Here is a 21,234-nt window from a genome sequence, read left to right as displayed (position 1 = left end):
TCATAGAGGGTCCTGTATGAGTTCAGAACTGCAGCCATCCATGAAATACATGGATAACTGGTCTGGACAGCTGTTTTCAACATTTCAGGACGCACAAGTGCCCATTCTTGAAGATTTTCATAAAAGATCTCACCGTAGTAAACATTCAGCATTAATACTTTTAGTTAGTATTTCAAAATACTTTTATTGTTTTCCTCTGTTGAACAACAAAGTAAAGGATATTAAGCTTTAGACCGCAGCTACTTGGGTTAAAACCTGACAGATGCAATGTAATTGGTGGATTTTATCTAGTTTCTTATGCTGAATAATACTGCTTATTTATTATCTTGTTGTAGCTGTATACAAATATATTGGTGCACATGTCTGTGCTAATATTATTCCCTCAGAGTTATGAGAGTGAAGTTGGGACTTTCAAGGTTCCAAATGAGCAAGATGCTTGTGTATATTATGAAACATGTCCTTGGAGAAGACTTTCTGTGCTGACAACAAATCTTACTTAAATACTTGTTCAAGAAACCAGGTCTTTGTTAACACATATTTCAAATCTTACAGATTTAATGCATGGCCTTCTAAACCACCTTTGCTCTGAATGTATTAAAAAATGTAATAGTTACAGGCAAATCAATGTAGAAAAATCCTTTACCTATATCCTTAGCAATGTATTCCTGTTCATATTCTACATAATATCAGTACAGCTTTCTCTTAATGCAGCTACTGAAGCTCCGATAGGTTTGGCACAGCTCCAAGAGTAAACCACTATATGTAGTGAAGATAAATTGCTTGCATATAAAAGCATTTCTTCATATTTCTCCTTATACCAGGCTAAAATCTAAAACTCATCCACTGAATTTGTAAGCGGTATGCACAGGCAGTTTTGATTCTTTTCTCGGGGGTATTTAATAAGACAAATAGTGAGTGAATTATTATTTTAGATAGTGGTTTTAAGATAAAAATCCAGCAAAGTTTCTCAGAATTTGTTTCTCTCAATATTGTGTGTGGATCGTTGGTTTCTGATATAGAGATATATTCTAAGAATATTGAGGCATGCTGTTTTCAAAGTCAACTGTGCCTTCTTCAAGGCTATTGGCTGTGTAATTGAGAGTGTCTTGGCATCAGCAATAACTTTTTTACACAAATCTCTCCTTGATGTACCTTCTCTCTTTTGATGCCAGGTGTCAAATCCTTTTGGTTGTCTGCCTTACGAGTTTTCACTTAATATACACTAAATCCTGCTAGCTTTTGTGTTTGCCCTGAAAGGTTTTCTCTTCATTCCCCCAGAAATAAGTACACATATTTAATTATTAAGTGGGCCTCTACCAAGTCTTTGACATCACTTCCAGATAACAGCTTCCCTTTAAAACAGCATGTGTGTTTATTCTGTTTGGGTACCCTGATAGAAGTGGAGGGGGGCATTGGTAAGTTGTGCCTCTTGTGTATTTATTTAACAGGATTTATATACAAACCACTTAATCAACCTTAACTTCAAAGCATTTTTCACAAAATATAAATGCTGATTAAAAATATTCCCCCCAAAATCAAACTTTAAAAACAGGCTCCCCTAAAGAATTATCAAAATAGGAGTATAATCAGTAATTGTTAAACATGCACATAATAAATTAATATTACACAGTTAAAATTCCCTGTCTGGGTGGAATCATCAGCACATCATTTAAGCCAAAATAAGCTTGTGGCAGAGAATTAAGCATTGGAGTTTAGGGTTGAGAATGGCTGCCTGGGATACTCAGTTCAATGAGGAAGCCCATATACCCATGGAAGCCACAAAAGCTATTTGCACCTGTCCTCTGTTCATAATGGAATGTAGGATGGGTGCCTATACCTGGCATCTGATGTAATGTGGGCCAGTTTAAGGGGACATGTTCAAGATAAGAGAGGCGGAACCTGTGCAAACAAGTCTGAGCAGGAAGAGCAAACAAGATATTTACTTATAAATTTTATAGGTGCATTGGAGGTACTGGTTGGCACACTGGTGCGCATGGGCACCATGTTGATGACTCCTGGACCATGGTGTTTTTCTGGACTTCCATGTAGTGATGCTTCATTGGTATTTTGATCATATCCAATGACAAACCTTGACCGCATGTTAAAAAGCAGAGACATCACCTTGCCAACAAAGGTCCGTATAGTTAAATCTATGGTTTTCCCAGTAGTGATGTATGGAAGTGAGAGCTGGACCATAAAGAAGGCTGATTGCTGAAGAATTGATGCTTTTGAATTAGGGTGCTGGAGGAGATTCTTGAGAGTCCCATGGACTGCAAGAAGATCAAACACATCCATTCTTAAGGAAATCAGCCCTGAGTGCTCACTGGAAGGACAGATCGTGAAGCTGAGGCTCCATTACTTTGGGCACCTCATGAGAAGAGAAGACTCCCTCTCCCTGGAAAAGACCCCAATGTTGGGAAAGGTTGAGGGCACAAGGAGAGATGGTTGGACAGTGTTCTCGAAGCTACCAACATGAATTTGACCAAACTGCGGGAGGCAGTGGAAGACAGGAATGCCTGGCATTCTCTGGTCCATGGGGTCACGAAGGGTCGGACACGACTAAACAACAAACTTATTTTGAATCAGAAAAGACAATGCAAGCCCTGGATCAGTGGCCAACACAGTGGTGGACTGTGGAGGGCCAACAAACTGAGTCTGAATCATGGCAAAATGTAACTGCTATGGGATAGTAATCCCAAGTCTGGATAATTGGTTGCCTTCTTGTTGTGGATGGCGTTGTACTCCCCTTGAAGAAACAGTTGTGTCTGCTCCTAGGCTCAACTCTGTCACTAATGTCCCAGTGGCTGGGAGCTTTGGCTGATAAGATAGCTACAGGCATTTATAGATCTAACAAGCCTGACCACTGTGGTCCATGTGCTGGTAACCTCCAGATTAGACTATCCCTGAGATTGGCCCAGGAGCTGCAACAAGTGCAAAATGTGGTGTCTCGACTTCTCACTGGGATAGAATATTGATATCATGTTAGACTGCTGCTGAAAGAATTGCACTGGCTGGCTGTTAGTTCCTGGGCTATGTTTATGGTTCTAGTAGTGGAGTACAAAGCCCCATATTTCCTAGGACAAGGATACCTCAAAGATTGTCTCTTCTCTTATATACCCAACCAACCACTGCACTTTGCAGGAGCAGATACCTTCTCATCAGGAGATCCATTCCATAAAGTATAGGGATTGGGCTTTGAGTGCGCTGTCTTTTATGCTTTGGGACTTCCTCCCTTTACATTTCAGAAAGACGCTGACTCTCTTATTGTTTCGGGACCTATTATTTGTTTGCCATGCTGTTATAAGATATCAGGGCATTAGAATGACTGTCTAATCACAAGCAACTGTACTATATATGTATAAAAAGGTCTTCAAAAGATGCCTGAAAGTCAAAAGCAAGGATGCCTGCCAAATCTCTGCTGGAAAAGTGTTCCACAGTATGGAACCAACAACACTAAATGCCGGACTTCTAGTGAGAGTCTGACAGATCTCTGAAACACAAGGGACATCGAGCAACACTCCTCCAGATTATCTGTTATCAAGCTGGGATATACCTTGGCCCTTAAGGTATTCTGGGTCCAAGTTGTCGAACAACAAGTTTTCCATCAAGCCTTTGAAATGGATATTTTTATCCCAATCTGTATCTTTGTTGGAATTGAAATGGTTCTTAAATATGTTTTTTTAAATTGTTGGTGTTTTTTGCTGAATTGCTTTGGGATGATTTACGGGAAGCTATTCATAAATTAATTATATAAATGAATAGTTAGTCCTTCATCAAAAATTGGTTATTCTGGCAAGCATTTAAGGGTATGTGTGATGGCTTATATTTGTTCCGCTGTGCTTTGTTTTTGACGTAGTGATTTGCTTTTCTGTCTGCTTTTCAAAAGCAACTTGGATATGATGCATTAGGTTTGGGGCTCTCTCTTACCCATTCCCCTGATAAGTCCATTTAAGTTATACTTCCTTTCAATTATACTTTCACTTTGTCTACTAAGAGAATCTTGTAGGAATTCTGGAGTGTTACATTACTTTTTTGAATGTTGTAACTAATTTGAACATTGTTTTGCTCCAAAGTATTTTGTTGTTTTTACATCTGTATTGAGTGTTGCACACATCTTGTGCTGCTAATAGAATTGGTTTTGTTGAGCTACCAACCTCTTCATGCTGTCTTAGATTTTCTTTAGTTCTTGGTCAGACTTTTTACTCAGTAGCCAACAGATTTATTGCAGATCTGTACCATTAATGCTTCTTGTATTTTTTGTTCCAACAGGCCTTAGCCCTTGAGGGTTTTATCAAGGTCTGAATTAACTGTTATTGACTTCATTTAGTACCCTATTTGCTTACCATCATAACAGAGGCATATATAGGACTAATTCATAGGGTATGATAATCGTAAGAGTACTTTTACACCACCTAGAAATCTCAATTGCTGAACATTTAGTTCAGGTTTTTAGCACTGCTTTTAGAATGGTAACTGCAAAATTGAATAGCAAGACTTTCCAATGTGGATTTCTGGTGACAGCCAGAACACATTTCTGCTTGTGAAATGGAAGCTGTATTTAATACCTTATGTTTCATATGCACACATCTCTGATAATAATGGATGATCACATACTTCTTAATTGCAGAGTTGTTAGCTGGTTATACTACTGTCATGTTCATATACAAATATATTTCACATATGTTCATGTAGTATATTTTGATGAAGAAATATATTTTCTACATCTTATTTGTATGTGTTTCTTTTACATAGTCAAAGTCTTTTGTCATCTGTATGATTTTCATTTGTATGGATACCTGACATTTTTAAAATGGCAGATGAAAGTAAGGTTCATGCTTTAGCATAAGACAGTTCACGTTTGCAGGAAAACTGTCAGGTTAAATTTGGTTGTTAACTGCAAAGAGAAACGTCATCTGTCAAATTTAATGAGGAGATTGTAAAATAGTGTGTTTGACTTGTTGCTGCCACACTGAAGAGGAAAAAACGGGGTCTGGTTGGAAAACAAAAGGCCACAACATCATTTGGCAAACAAAATAAGTAGAATATACCTATAAAGGGTGAACAGTTCCTCCAGTTTGCTAATCATGTGGGAGTTTCTCAACATTCCAGATGCTAGCATTTTTGGAGATCATAGCATAGATCAAAGGTGGCTAATATGATGTTGCCAGACTCCAACATCTATGATTTCTGACTATTGGCTATCCCGGCTGTGGTTGATGGGAATTGTATATTTGTATATTCTGTTTATTCTTACTCATTTTAAATTTTTAAATTTTAATTTTAAATGGAGTGGAAGAAGAAGAAAATGCCTGAGTAGACTTACATTGCCAAAACGTAGAAGCAAGCCCTTGGCTTCAAAGCTGCAAAGCACTTGCCCTTCCTGTCTTCTCCCTTGCAGAACCCTGTGCCTCTTCATTCTCTCTGGGGACAGCACATACCAGAGCACTAGGCCTTAAAGTTACAAATGAGGCATTATAAATTTATTGAAGCTTATTATTCTCAATATGGGACGCAGGTGGCGCTGTGGGTTAAAGCCTCAGTGCCTAGGACTTGCCGATCGAAAGGTCGGCGGTTCAAATCCCTGCGGCGGGGTGCGCTCCCGCTGCTTGGTCCCAGCGCCTGCCAACCTAGCAGTTCGAAAGCACCCCCGGGTGCAAGTAGATAAATAGGGACCGCTTACCAGCGGGAAGGTAAACGGCGTTTCCGTGTGCAGCTCTGGCTCGCCAGAGCAGCGATGTCACGCTGGCCACGTGACCCGGAAGTGTCTCCGGACAGCGCTGGCCCCTGGCCTCTTAAGTGAGATGGGCGCACAACCCCAGAGTCTGTCAAGACTGGCCCGTACGGGCAGGGGTACCTTTACCTTTACCTTTATTATTCTCAATATTAATAGAGTGTAATGTTTGTTTAAAGCAGGCTTCCTCAACCTCGGCCCTCCAGACTACGAGTCCCATCATCCCTGACCACTGGTCCTGCTAGCTAGGGATCATGGGAGTTGTAGGCCAAAAACATCTGGAGGGCCAAGGATGAGGAAGCCTGGTTTAAAGGATTAGTTCTTGTGGTTCCACTTAGTTACTGCAACTTAGAATAGCACTGTATAAGCAATATGCTTACTATCGGTTTAAGAATGTGACTTGTGAGGTTACAGTTTTATTCCCCAAATTCAGCCCTTTCGAATTACCCCATCACTCTCCTCCTCCAGCTAGCATACAACTCACTACACTTTAGATGTAAATTCCAACTTGGTCCTCACTTCCTTCACTTTGGAGTCCTTCAGACTTCTTGCAGGATTTCAACTCTGGTTTTCAACCTGATCCAGCAACAACTGTCACCTTCGATTCACAAAAACCAGCTGTCACTTGCCAGTAGCTCCAGTAGCTCCACTTGCCAGTAGCTCCAGGGACATAAGTTCCTGGGTTGCTTCTTCTGCTTCCCTTCAGATGCCAAACTTTGCTGCTGCTCTTCTCCTGGCCTCTTCAGGATTCCCCAGACCTTTTCCTAACTCCCTTGCCATTCCACTCCAACCAGCATCAGCTCCAACTACTTTACTTGACCAGTACTGAACCCTGGCATTTTATTTATTTATAACTATGGTTAATTAAAATAAGCTAGCTTCAGAAACCCATGGTTTGAAGTTGCCTTGTTTGAAATCAGTGTTGTGCTAACCATAGTTTGCCATGTAAGTTGAAAAGACAAAGTGCAGTTAAGGGAAGACAGAAACTTCCACAGTCCTTTCATCCAAAAAGAATGGGGAGTGGGGAGCATGTGAGCTCAGGGTTCAGTGTGGTAGCTGACGCACATCACATTCAGAGGAGATTTGATTGCCTTTCACAGAAAGCTGCAACTGTTAAACCTCAAGATCAGACTGCCCATGTGCAAACTGCTTTATAGTAAAGTGAATAAAAATGGGTGATCGAAAATCCAATTTAAACATTTAAGAAACAGTTTTTGTAAATTTCACAGATACTCTTGTGGGATGTGTTCTTTTTAGGTTCTCTAGTTGATTAAACTCTTGTACCCTATTTGACATATAGGACAACCCCTAATCCTGTCTGTGTTTCACCAATCCTTTTTCACATATTTTTTTTTTTGGCATGCCAGTGTGCTTTTATTACCAAGCACTCCAATTACTTCCTCCTGTGTTGAACACTTTAGTGTATAAACACCTAAACATTTCATTGGTCTCCAAATGCCCTTTTCGTGTCAAATAAATTCTACAGGTATTTTTTAGAGGAGGGGTGTCTTTTTATACATTCATTATTTTGTTTTTGTATGCTCATTCTAAAGTCTCGAGTTTAAGAACTCAAAAGTTTCAAATTAGTCTTTTAAAAAGTGAATTCAGCTTTTTTTTATCTTAAACAGTTTTCATTTAAAAAACGCCCAAAATGAAGCAGGAATGTGATTATGGCCGCCTTCTTCTTCTTCTTCTTCTTCTTCTTCTTCTTCTTCTTCTTCTTCTTCTTCGCGTTATAATGTCTACCAAATGCCTACTTGTATTTCTGTTTTTGTATCTATAACCAGAGTAAGAAGTAATAAATGTAATATATTTGACTTGGAAGATCTGTTCTCATCTACTATAACTGATTGTTATATGCTGAGAAAAGTGCACTGTAACTTAATATGGCATTGTCTTAAAATCAAATATGTCATTTCATTTGGCAACCCTTTAGCATCATATCAACAAACCCAATAGTGCAGCTAGCTAATTACATAATCTGTAAAAACAACCTGATGAAAATTAGTCACTTCCTTGGTAAAGAAAACATTGTGTTGATTTTACCTTGCGTACGATTGTGTATAATATTTTTGCTTTTCAGCACAGAGTTTATAAGGTGGTACTTATTTTAAAAACCCTTTTTTCATAAATAAGTTTCTTTCCGAAGTATAAGGGGAAACAATAGCTAAAAATAAAATCAGAAAGCACGTTAGTTATATTCTTAATTGTTTTGACCATAGAATTAATTTTAAAGTCAAACGGGGCACTGCTTTTTCATCATTTGTAGCTCGGAATATTCAGCATGTCACAGATGTTCATGAATAATGTCCATTTAAAACTGTTGGCAACAGTGCTGGTGAGTTGGCTAGATGAATTAAATGTTGGGGGGATCTGACAGGCAGCACGCTGCTTTGTGATCATTCCAAAGTTCTAATAATCTCCCTCACCTTCTCTGCCTGCCACTAATGAAAGAGAATAGGTGATTGCACCTCAGGCTATGTTCTGCGCCTAATGACTCCTCCAAAGGCAGATTTATGAAGAAAAAATTAACTTTGAATGAGGATTGAATTGGCCCTGACAGTCTGATAGACTGTGACACAGATTCTGTGGCAAAACAGACGTAGCCCTAATTGATTATCAATATTTTAAGCAAAGTGATGAAAATAAGCATTAAGTGATGAGAAACACAGTCTTAATACAGTAGGCAGTAACCAGGATTTGGAGAGTCTTTGGGGAGGTTGCTCTTGATTGCTATTACAGAGCTTTATCTGTCAATTTTTACTGATTCCTTCCTAACAATCATTGTCTTTTTTGGGGGGTACCTTTCCCCTCCTCTGCTGATCTATGATTGGCATGCTAATATTCTGGTAAATCTGCAGTTTCTCTAGAGAAGTTTGTCATATTTAGCTGTAAAAGTATCTTTTCATATTTTGCAGCTGGAAGTTCTGTACATACTTCTACATCTCCAAAAATATATAAATTTTTGTTCGTGCCTATATTTAATGTATATTGGGCAATCACATTTAGAAACTGTTGTATTTTAAAATGTCACATTTTTGTTAGTGCAATCAGAGTTTACTAACTTTTTTTTCTTTAATAACATGTAGTATAAAACCCACTGCAAGGCACCACTTCAAAGAGTTCACCTTTATAAGACATAAACTTCCCTGAGAACTGTTGGGAAGAAAAACAATTGCTGCCCTTTAGAAACACAATGCATTGTTTTAGTTTATTTTTAAAAGTGTGTGTGTATATAGCTGATAATGAAATAATTCAGGACTTTTATTATATTGTGTCCTTTGTACTTATTTTATACCATGTACTATGGTTTTGTTACAAGCTGTGTTGGGTGTGGTTTACCCTGGAAGGTAACACATCATTTTTTGAAATAAATAAATTTTAAAAGTGTACATAACACAGTGGATTTCTTGAAAGCAAAAAACTATTGACATCCACAGGGGAATGCAACACTCATCTAGTAAATGTTCAAATTATGAAGATTCACTAGTGAATGTTAACAATAACCATTACGTGACAGACAAGTGATGGGCAATCTGCATTTCTCAGGCATTCACCAGATATGTGCAAGGTTGTTAGAATTCCCGTGTGCTTTTGGACATTCATTGTAATTTACATGAAATAACTAATTTAGAATAGTGAAACTGAATAAATATTTATAGATGATCTTTCACTTATTCATGGTTTTGAAGTAATATCAGACAAATTCGAATACATAAGTGAATACACACAGAACCACTTAAGGTATTACACAGCATCATACACTTACCATTGTTCTTTGTCCTAACAATATTACTAAGGGTTATGAAAATATTTGTATTGTGAATGGACAATAGAGCTGTGCAGGAAGATATACATATGTAATATATGATTTTAGAAGTGTATGCAGATTTTTTTTTTGACATCGTAATAACCTGAGAGTTCCTCTATGAATAGTTTTTTGGGGAAAACATTTTAGAAGCCCTGATACATGTAATATATTACAGAAAATGGTATGTAAATTAGGTAATGCCTTGCAAGTAATAGGAGAATGTGCTTTGCATTTTAGAGAGTTGTTTAAATGTTTTAGAAGTGTAAAAAGGAAAGTTCATTTTAATGTAAGTAAAAAGAAAGCAAGAAAAATAGTGCAACTAAATATGCCTGCAGATTGTTAATTTGGGAGGGAGGGGTTCGCTAACAGCATTTGTTTTACTACTTTCCATGAAATGGAAAATGTTCTTATTCATAGCCTCTTCTCTCACAGTATCTTTGTAATGCTCTTCTGCTGTTCAACACTAATGAGAGTTGCCTGTTTGGACTGGCACACCGGCTTCACAAAAAGGCTAAAATCAACAGTTATTCCAGTTTTCTTTTTACCTGAATTAAATATTTCATTCTTATAAATACAATCCTCAGTAATTAATTGGACTATATATGTTCACAATAAAAGTTTAGGGTGCCTCTGCTAATCCCCAGCTAATTAAAATACATTGTACTGTAGTTCTGAATAGTTTGCAAACACAAATTTTATCCCCACATTCTTGACTTATGGTACAAAGTAATAACAAGGTAAATAGTATTAGCAGAAAAACAAAAATGGTTAGATGTAATGTACCCATCTTTGAGTACTTAGATGAAATTCAAAGTTTTTAATTCCTTGTGGTTTTTGTTGCTATTAGTTCCCAGAAGGATATATTGTGTTATCAACACATAAATATTGTTAATCTTTGTTTTTTGGTAATTATTATTGTTAGTCATTGATTCAAGGTAAAAGCAAGTCTTTAAAAGAATTTTTTCAGCAACATTTTAAAAAATATAATCAGTTAACCTTCAAGAAATAGAATTGAAATGAATCACACTTGCTTTCTTTGAAGAGCCACTTTTTTCTAATGCCAGTTTAAATAAAAGTAACATATTCTTATTAAAACCATCCTTTGGTTTAGCATAATTTTATTCCAGCATGTATTTTCTTAGCTGAAATCATCTGTGGGACAAGAAGATCAAAAGGTTTCATTTCAACTTAATGCTTCAGGATTAGACAAACCCCCAATAATGAGTGCTTTATGCGTTATCTCATTTGTTTCATTCCTGTAGACAGACGCAGCATGGTTAAATAAAGATATAAATTATTCTAGTTGCGCCATCTAGTGAATATTCGATTTTCTGAGTGACACCTTAATGATTACATCAACAGAAACTAGAAGAAAGTCATTAAAATAGAACCAAAGATTTGGTATTGCCATGCTGTAGGTGCCTCAACATAATATTGTTGTGTCTTGAAATATAATTTATTTCACTTTTCCAAATACAAAGTCTGAAACAGGAGAAGTTTTAATACAACTGTTCATTTAATAGATTTATGGAAAAGCGCTTAGTCTTTCATTTTTAGTCTATAAAAGAAAAAAAGCAATTCATAGTTTTAAATTACCTTTTCAGAATAGAACAATATATAGATATTGGGAAATAATTCCATTTGTAGATAATATGTAGACATGCAGTTTGTGCAGAAAACTCCTGTGGCACTCCAGATCAAGTAGTTTACCTTTGTGCTGATTTATATCAACATAATACTTCTCTGGAGGATTTATCTACATAACTCAGAATTAGTTTTTAGCTTCAAGCCCTGCACCTGTACTTTCTGCACTGCAGCTGGAATAAAACCAGTTGAGGCATTAAATTCTGATTACTCTTGTACGTTCAAGTGAAAGTGTAGATACAATCGATGTATCGCCTACTTTGTGAAGCGATGATCAACAGCCTATACCATAGCTTTTCTGAGGAAAACAAAGTTTAATGCTTTTTAAAACCCAAAGCTGTAATCCTGTGCATAAATTCATGGATAGGAAGCCCCATCAAATTCGATGAGAATGATTTCTGTGCAAGCAGGCATAGGACTGGGCTGTGAATCAGGCAAAATGTAAATAACTGTTCTTCTGAAACACATTGGGGATGGAGACTCTCTTCTACATATTCCAGAAAATCAGACTTCAGGTTCAGTAGAAATAGGTAGGTTAAACCTATCCTTGTACTATCCATTTTGGGAGCAGGTCTGGGTGTTTTGTACATACCACCCCTGTATGTTGTGTGGCTAATTTATTTCTTCTTAAGAGTTATAGAGAGACGTATAAATACATGCAGGTTTGTGTAAGGGTATATATCGTTATTAGCTTTGTTTGTTTTTCATTCTCCTGAATTCTGTGCTTCAGATGGATATTTAATGTCTGTTGGATAAATAATGCTGCATGTTATTTACTAGTTCATTTTATTAATCACCCTTCATCCATCAGCATTTCAGGGCAGCACACAATAGCTAAAATAAATAAATGCATAACGATAATCAAAACATTAATTAAGGTCCATGTTGCAAACCACACTTTACTGTTAAGGGGATGTATTTAATGAGATGTGTTTATATATGACTAATAATAGCATTAATGCTGGCTGTCTTTCATGGATGGAGCCTTTGTGAAATCTTTAATAATCACCAATCTTATTTATTTTCAAGGAAATTCTGGAAAACACTATATGTACATCTTGGAGATGTACTATTGAAAAACTTACTTGTCTGTTCCAGAGTTTCTTCCATTTTTTTGTCCTTTCAATTAAAGATTATTCACATATTTGCTGTTAGCTGTAAGGCCATAAAACCATTTATATTTATTTATACTGTGGCGTACTCAACATGTTCATAGTTTTCTAATGTTCTGGAGGCTTATTGGTACCTCTGGTGGCACATCCATCTGAATCAAGTGATTATACTAACAGCTTAAGAAAAAGTCCGGGGATCTCTATGTAAATGTTTCTACTTAGTTTCACAGTTGAAAAAATGCGTGAAAGGAATTCAGTGTGTTTCAGTCAGTCTGGAAATAGCCACATAATATTGTTTTTGAATATTGAATACTATGGTAATAAATTTTTACAAAGCTTTAAAATTAAATGTTATAGCTCTACATGTTTCAGAGTTCATAATTAGTTTCATAGCTTGTCAGGGGTTGTTGCTGTTTAATAGCCCTGGGTGACCAGGTAGCAGCAGGAGCTATGAGCATCTTTTACCAGTTTCAGCTTGCATGCCAGTTACACCCTTTTCTGGAGAAATAAATCCTGTTTCAGTTATTCATGGCCTTGTGATTTCTAAGTTAGATCACTGCAAATGAGCTTTATATGCAGGTGCCCTGAATATAGTTTGGAAACTTCAGTTGGTTTAAAAGGCAGCTGCCAGGGTCTGTTGATGAGATCATGTTACTTTCATCTTATATAATCTGTGTTGGTTACCAGTTTGTTTCTGGGCTCAAAGCAAGGTGCCAGTCTTGACATTTGCAGCTCTAAAAGGGCTAGAACCTGCATATGTCAAAGATAACCTCCCTCCTTAAGAGCACTGAGATCAATCTCTGTACTGCTTACTCTACTCCCTTACATTGTCAGATGTATGTTGTGTGACCACAGGAGGGCCTTTTCCATAATGCAATCTAGAACTTGGGACACCTTCTCTAGGGAGGCTTGTCCTGACCCTTTTAACCTTTTGGTGAGCTGCAAAGACTGGCGTTCCTGTTCTCTCTCACGCGCTCTCTCTCTCTCTCTCTCTCTCTCTCTCTCTCTCTCTCTCTCTCTCTCTCTCTCTCTCTCTCTTCCTTTTGTATTCTGTTTGTTATATTGTATGCCTACACGCAGAGACTGTGTTACTGGCCTTCACTGTGTGTGTTTTTTTAAAATTGGAAACTGTTGCATTTTTAAGTGTGGTTAGTAATAACCATGCTGCTTTTTGAGTTCATTTTTTATTGTTTTCATTGAAAATAATTAGATCTTTATATTTTTGATAATCCAATTTGAATGTCTTATGGTAGAAAAGTGGGGTACAAATGTTAGAAAACAGATAAATTATCCTCTCAGGTAATGCAATTGTATGTCCTTTCATAATTTCTGCCAGCAAGGCAGAAATAGACGTTTCAAGCCCATGTTTCATGGAACGTTTCATGGAACAAGCCCAGACGTTTCATGGAACAAGCCCAGGTTCTCCAACATATTCCAGCAAAACAACATACCCAATAAGAGCAAGTCTAACCGCCAGCAACAACAATGATGTCAGACTATCCGCACTGGGGGGCATTCTAGATCAGAAATTCCTAAACCAATGGGTAGCCTACAGAAAGTTCAAAATGAAGACTCTTTCCTCCATCAATTAAAATCTCCACTCCCAAGACCTATTCACATCAATAAATCTCCAGGAAACCTACCCACATATTCCAATCTATTCTCCACACAGCAAATACCTACATTTTGCTATTGGAAACACACATTACCAGTTCAGAACCCTCCCATTTGGCTTGGCATCCGGCCCCACCACCACGTTTACCAAGATCTCCCTGATAGCCCACCTCCAAATCCAGGGCATGCACATCTCTCCTTAGCTAGACATGCTAATCTGGGCTCGCTCTCCAGAGACTAATTTTCAAAGGTGTGGCCTTCCTCTCCCTGGGAAGAATAGAAAAAAATCAGTTCAGAAGCTCAGGCTCTCATCAAATCCAAGAAGCGGGACCTCATGTTCATGAGGCACCCCACAAGTGAGAGCCCAGGGGTCTGAACTCATCCCTCACCACCACTTTCTGAACACGGCCCAGGAGAAAGGAGCGGAACCACTGTATGACAGTGCCCCCAGCTCCCAGCCCCTCAAGGCAGTCCAGAAGGATGTTATGGTCGATGGTATCAAACGCCGCTGAGAGATCCAGCAGAACTAGGAAACAGCTCTCACCTTTGTCCCTAGCCCGCTGGAGATCATCAACCAAGGCAGTTTCAGTCTCATGATGAGGCCTGAATCCCGACTGGAAGGGATCCAAATGGTCCGCTTCTTCCAGGCGTGCCTGGAGTTGTTCAGCAACCACTCGCTCAATCACCTTGCCCAAGAATGGAAGATTTGAGACTGGGCGATAGTTGGCCATCGTGGCCGCATCTAAAGATGGTTTTTTAAGAAGCGGTTTAATAACCGCCTCTTTCAGTGGGTCTGGGAAGGCTCCCTCATGGAGGGAAGCATTCACCACCCCACGAAGCCCATCTCCCAGTCCTTCCCGGCTAGCTTTTATAAGCTAGGATGGGCAAGGATCAAGGAGACAAGTGGTTGGTTTCACTCGTCCAAGCAGCCTGTCCACATCCTCGGGGGTAACAGATTGGAATTGATCCCACACAACTTGACTAGACAGGGCTCTAGCACTCTCCCGCACCAGCCCTGCTCCCACGGTGGAGTCTACCTCTTCTCAAATCTGAGCGACTTTATCTGCAAAAAACTTTGCAAAATCATTTCAGGAGATCATGTGGCCCGTACTGAGCCCTGATGGAGCAGGTGGTTCCGCTAAATTGCGAACCTGCTGCTGTTTACCGCAGATGCAGTAGAGGCGGTGAAGAAAGTCTTATTCGCCGTCGCTATCGCCACTTGGTAGGCTCGACATTGAGCTCTAACCCGTGTCCGGTCAGATTCAGAATGGGTTATCCGCCACCGGCGCTCTAGCCGTCTCAACGATTGTTTCATTGCCCTCAGATCCGTGGAAAACCACGGGGCTGTCTGGGCTCCATGCAATTGGAGAGGGTGCTTCGGAGCCAAACAGTCAATAGCCCTGGTTAACTCCACATTCCAGCGGGCCACCAGGGAATCAGCTGAAAGGCCATCAACATGGGATAAAACATCCCCTACCACTCTCTGGAAACTATTTGGATCCATTAAGTGGCGGGGGCAGACCGGACTGGGGGAAATTTACGGAGTATTTGAAAAATATATGTGAGGACTGTACAACGCTAGTGTGTTTTAAAGAAGCTTTGTGAAAATAGAAGGAGTATTGTCAAAAGGCAAGCAAGGACAGAAATATAATATTTAATGGCAATATTAAAATTAAGGAATGTGAAGATAGGATTTGAACTACGTACGATTGTCAGAGAAGTTGAGGGAGGTCCAAATAAGGCAAAACATGTGATATGTAAATGGATTTGTTTAGTGTTTTTTATGGAAAAATTTTAATAAAAATTTATTTTTTTAAAAAAAAAGTGGCGGGGGCGGACCATCTGAATTGGTCCCACCTCCCTGCAGAGGGGAAGGGTCACGGAGAAGTCCAGTTGCACCAGGAAGTGATCTGACCATGGCACTTATTTCGTTTCGCTTTTACTTAATGTCAGATCACCAACATCCATAGAGGTAAACACCAGGTCCAAGGCATGTCCGCGTCTATGGGTTGGACCAGACTTATTCAGGGACAACCCCATGGAGGCTATGCTTTCCACGAAGTCCTGAGCGGCCCCTTGTAAGGTCGTGTCGTCATGGATGTTAAAATCCCCTAGGACAACCAAACTAGGTGTCTCCAGGAGAACATCCAACATGACCTGAAGCAGCTCGGGCAGGGAATCCTTGGTGCAGTGGGGAGGTCGGTACACCAATAGGAATCCTGTACTGCCCCTATTGCCCAACCTCCAGAACATGCACTCAGAAAACTGTGTTTTTCCAATAGGACGCCTGGTGCAGACTAATGACTTCCTAAAAATCACTGCAACCCCCCCTCCCCGTCCACAAGGCCTGGGTTGCTGTGCGTAAGAGAAACCTGGTGGACAAGCAGCGGCAAGGACAGGCCCATCTGCTTCATCCAACCAAGTCTCTGTTACACATGCCAGGTGTGTAATTTGTAGGACAGCAATTGGATACCATCTATAACCAGTAAAAATCTTATGTCATTAAAGTGTTACAGGTCAGAAAAAGATGAAATGAATTGAAGTGTGTTTTTGGTCGTTGTTATGGCTGTTCTCAAATATTCTGTAATTCAAAAACACAAAAATAACCATGACTTTTATTGAGAAGCTCTAGACCCCAGGTGGGCAAAAAGTAGATCAGGATTCACCACTAGATCTTTGGGTGATCTGAAGTATCAGCAAGGATTTCTAACAATAGCAATAGCAAAGTAGGCTGCTGAATTGAAGAAAGTTGTGTGTGGAATGGGAGCAGGATAAATTGGAGTGGGGTTTTGTTTTTTGGAAGGATTAAGGCCTTTAGTTCAGTTCTGGTAATCAAAACCCCTGCATTTTGCACCAGACTCTGGTTGGTAGGTTTTGTGGTTCTAGTTAAAACAAAAAGAAAAGCCACCCTGGAGTCTGCTCATACCTGCTACAGGTTGTTAGCACATCACTCCTCAGTTGCTGTTATGTGGCTGGATAGACACATGTCACTGTAGAGGAGTGATTTGCTGAGAACACAGGCACATGAGACAAAATTAGCTTATCATAATCTGAGACAAAAGGCACATCCCCATACGGTTTTACAGTTGATTAGTTGTATGTTATATGGACAGCCAACTTCCTCTTTAAGGTGTAGGTTTTGAAGGCTAGTGCTGGTTGTTCAGTGGACCTTTAATTATCTTCAAAATGTTGGTGTGGAATTTCTGAAACTTGTCTCCTTACCCTGTTGATAATCCTTGAGATAGAAAAAATATGCCTATCCTTCTAGATGATAGCTAATGAGAAACATACAGAAAGCAGCAATGCAGACATGCCCTGATTTAGCAGTCTCACGGAACACAGTAGTGCAAGGATTATAGATTTCAGGAACAGTTTGCTCTTTCGAATTCCAAATAACTGTTTTATGAATTCAACACAGGAATATTTGGTTTAGAATTTTTGCATGCATGCAGCATTTTTCCAGTATTGCACTGAAAGAAAAACAGAAATGTTTCTTCTCCTGATTTTAAATTGTGACATCTTAAACTTCTCAAAATAGATTATGTGTAATTCCTCAGCACATTCACTTGGAAGCAGTTGTTTCACTAGAATATTCTTCTAAGTGGGCTAGGCTGAGCATCTCCATTTATGGGCCATATTAAAACATTTCAGGGTGTTATGCATTTGCTACCATGCTCAAATAATGGGCCAAGAAAGAAAAATAAGCATCTCCTTTAAAATGCCTTAAAAATTCCTACTGGCACATAGAAGTCAGGAAAATTAACAAAGTATAGGTTACACAGAAACACATGCCTAACTATGAGATAACAGTCTCTCTTTTAAACTTATAATTTTGCTATCTTTCAAAATATGATGAACTGTTCCTATGCAGGGAACAAATCAGTTATGAAGAACAAACTGGCATAGAGAAATAAATAAATCAAATTTAAGCCTCGTAGTTTATTGAATCTAAATTTTGCCTGGTTAGCCTAAGAGCTATATATAAGCAATCCATCTTGTGTTGATAATAGAGGATCTTGAGACCCACCTAATGTTTGCATTATTAAATTTCAGTCTAATGAGCTTTGCTAATACATATTGAAGATGGTTGTAAGGAGTGGAATGTGAATCTGAGCAGGATAATTTGAAAGAAACATAAGCTGAGCATTTTACATGACTCAAGGGGTATAGCTACAATTACATGTATAACCAAAATTGAATTTAAATGGAATTTCTATTATCCTTATCCTGCTACTAGGGAGAATAAAGTGTAAATGAAGTAAAAGTCTTTACAGTTATCAGTGGTTTGTTTTTATTATCTAATTTAATAGATTCTTGTAAAGATATTGCTGGCAGAAAAGTTTTAATATTTCATGACTTTTAATGTAGCCTAAGTGTGTCTAAAAGCTTGGAAATGGAAACAGATGTCTCTGTAATTGCTTCTATCATTTCAGAGCATCAGTATTTAAATTGTATATTTTAAGAAGGTGTAGCTACTAAATACAAAGAGACATTAGACTTTGAAAGTTGTGGTCATGTGTCATTCATGTACTTCATACTCACTATGTCAATTGAATATTCATATAACTAATGTATTGGTGCAGCAAACTAACATAGAGCAAAACAGCCGGTATACTAGGCATATAATGGATTTATTACATGTTAAGGGCTGGTCTAAAGTCTAACTACCCACATTTTGGTTCTTCATCTTTCGACATGGCAGTACTTTTAAAAACTTAATATTTCATCAACTATAATGCTATTAGAGACTTATTCCAAGTTCACTCATCAGGCAGTGAGATGGCAATAAAAGAGAATGGCCCCTTTGAGACATTAACGCTTTGGAATAAATGATGTGCTAGAACAGAAATTTAATTAATTTACAGAGTATATTGATAGTCCCTTGTTACTGTGCTGTATATTTTTAATCTTCTTTAACATCTGTAGTAAAGTGTTTAAAACCCCTGCAGTTGAGCAACTTGTAGATAATTAAGTAATAAGGGAAGCTGTTTCTAAAGGAAAGGAGACTCTTCTTAGAAGATGCTGTAATAACATGAATTAAATGCTGCTGCTGCTATGACTTGCACTGAAGAAAAATATATGTAGAGGCCCTGATCCATCAAGTGAAACTCTGTTGTGTCTACAGAAGAAAACAGGAAGCAGTACAAGGTTTCTTCATCCAGCAGACCAGTTGCAAAGGGGGCACCAGGGTATGGCATGCTTTCCTTATGGAGCCCAAACACTGGAGACATAGAGCCCATGAGTGCTTCAGTCTATTATCTAGTGGAAAGGTGTTGGGAAGAAAATGTGTGGTGGAATACTTCAAAGCATCCACCTATCTCAAATATAGTCTAAGGAAAATGTTCAGCTGCTCTAATGGTTTCTTCTTTGAGCATCATGTATGTATTTTATACAGAGACAAGTTGGGACTTGAGACAATCCCTTCTTGTGTCCTGCATTTTCCATAGGACGCAAGAAGTGTCTTTCTGACCATCCCTCATAAGAAGTTGTTTTATAAAAAAGTTAATTACTGAACAACTAATCAGCATTTTATTTATTTTTAGCAAAAGCTGATGAAGCATTAAAAGCTAAAGAAAGAAGTGAAGAAGAAGCAAAGAAGAAAAAGGAAGAAGGTAATTCAGCTATGAAATTTAGATGAACTAAAAGTACTGTTTTTATAGAGAGATAGATACAGATACAGGCGCAAGCCCTGGTATATGTACAACCTAAAACAAGTCAGTTATTTGGTATATACAGAGCACGAGACCCTAATAACTAGACAAGTCTGAAAGAGAGACATTTGTACATTGTATCTCTCAAATTATTCCCCTGAATGGTTAAGGTACTTCCAAAATATCCTTAAAACTGAACTTTTGTGTATGCATAGCTCAAAACACATAGTTTATTATTCGAGTCAAGTAGTAGTTCCAGATTAGTGGAAAATAAGACATTTTTACACCAGAGAAAACATAGGACATACCTATTATGGAGATCAGCTTTTCTGCACAGAGTAGGTAAAGTCGAACATGGGACACAATGTTGTGTTGTGTGAATTTTATTACTTCATAACATTTAGTTTTGTGGGAAGAGGTTAGTCCAAAATCAGCCAGTAATAATTATCTATTCTTGAAGAACTGAAGCTTCATTTACAAGTGGGTGCACATGTATGTTTCCTACTAGTAGCTATAGATACTGCTGTTCACCTCAGTTTCCTACCCCCCCCAAAAAATAGTTTCATGTTCAAGCACCTGAGACGGACAACTCTGATATCTAGGGGAGAGGATTAGCCTTTTGGTGTATTGCATTTTAAAAATAGTAGACAACTGTTTCTCTGATGGATTGGTACAGAGAGAAGCACTAACAAAATGGTGTAGAATGGAGTTGAATTGCTCATCAGCAGGCACATCCCATACAGTATTCAATAGATGTCCATGGATGTTCATAAGATTACATTCTACTCATCCTAGTAGCAGCTGCACTATTGGGGGGGGGTAGCATTTTAGGTTAAAATGTTGAGCTTTCAACATTCAGAAGGTACCCCTGCAACTGAAGACTTAACTTGAAGAAAAATTCCTTGAAGAAAAATTACCAACCATGCCTTCATTACATAGAAAAATGTTTTTATGGAGTGACCCTAGGTTGTAAAGTTGGTAGGTTGATTCATTGGTAGCCTGCTGTTTTCTCCAATTAGTCTTTTTGAGATCCCCACAAGTTTTGTGCTAGAAACATGTTCGCAAGCTTTAAAATACTTCCTGTATGAAACACTGGTTTAATACAACCTGAAAACCTGAGGTCAGTGAATTGGGATATGTAATTTTTATTCTGACAAAAGCAGACATATTGAGAGAGCTTATCCCCCTTCTGCCTATAGTAATCCCAAAGGCCATACTATCTTGTCTCCAAGTCTTCCTGTTCTCTAAATATCAGCATTTGGTGTGCATAGTTAAATTGGATGATGGAGAACTTCTCTAACTAGATGCCTAATATACAGGTAATTGATTGACACAATATACTGAACTTTCCTGATGTGCAATGCAAAACTGAAAATCTAAAACATAATTAGCCTCATAGATTTTAAGCTAATAATTTTATTGCTTCTCAGTAACTGAAGCAGAGGTGATTATAGATGTTCAAATTTCATAAACTTTTCAGTTTAATGATCTATTCAAAAATGGTTGAAGCTTTATTCCCTTTAACTTCAAAGCACACTGGGCACTCATTACATCTGAAGAAAATCTTTTCTTTTATGTTAATTTTCTAATTAAGTTATCCAGATACACTGTGTGCATGTATTATAATAGACATATAGGCTTCTCACATTTAGCAGTGTCCATTGTGACAAA

At 38.3% G+C, this 21,234-nt stretch overlaps 1 protein-coding gene across 3 annotated transcripts in view; it reads left to right on the top strand.

The window, feature by feature from the left end:
- Positions 1-21,234, top strand: part of RSRC1 (arginine and serine rich coiled-coil 1) — a 162,167-nt gene that overhangs the window by 106,955 nt on the left and 33,978 nt on the right. For all 3 annotated transcript variants that reach the window (XM_081911295.1, XM_081911296.1, XM_081911297.1), the window contains one exon: positions 19,456-19,524. In XM_081911295.1, the coding sequence (XP_081767421.1) occupies positions 19,456-19,524 (69 nt within the window). The remainder of the gene's footprint in view (positions 1-19,455; positions 19,525-21,234) is intronic.

The sequence above is a fragment of the Podarcis melisellensis genome (assembly GCF_964234715.1).
Source record: "Podarcis melisellensis genome assembly, chromosome: 5".
Classification (NCBI taxonomy): Eukaryota; Metazoa; Chordata; class Lepidosauria; order Squamata; family Lacertidae; genus Podarcis; species Podarcis melisellensis.
Note: the sequence above shows the minus strand (reverse complement) of the source record. Positions and strands in the feature narration are given on the sequence as shown.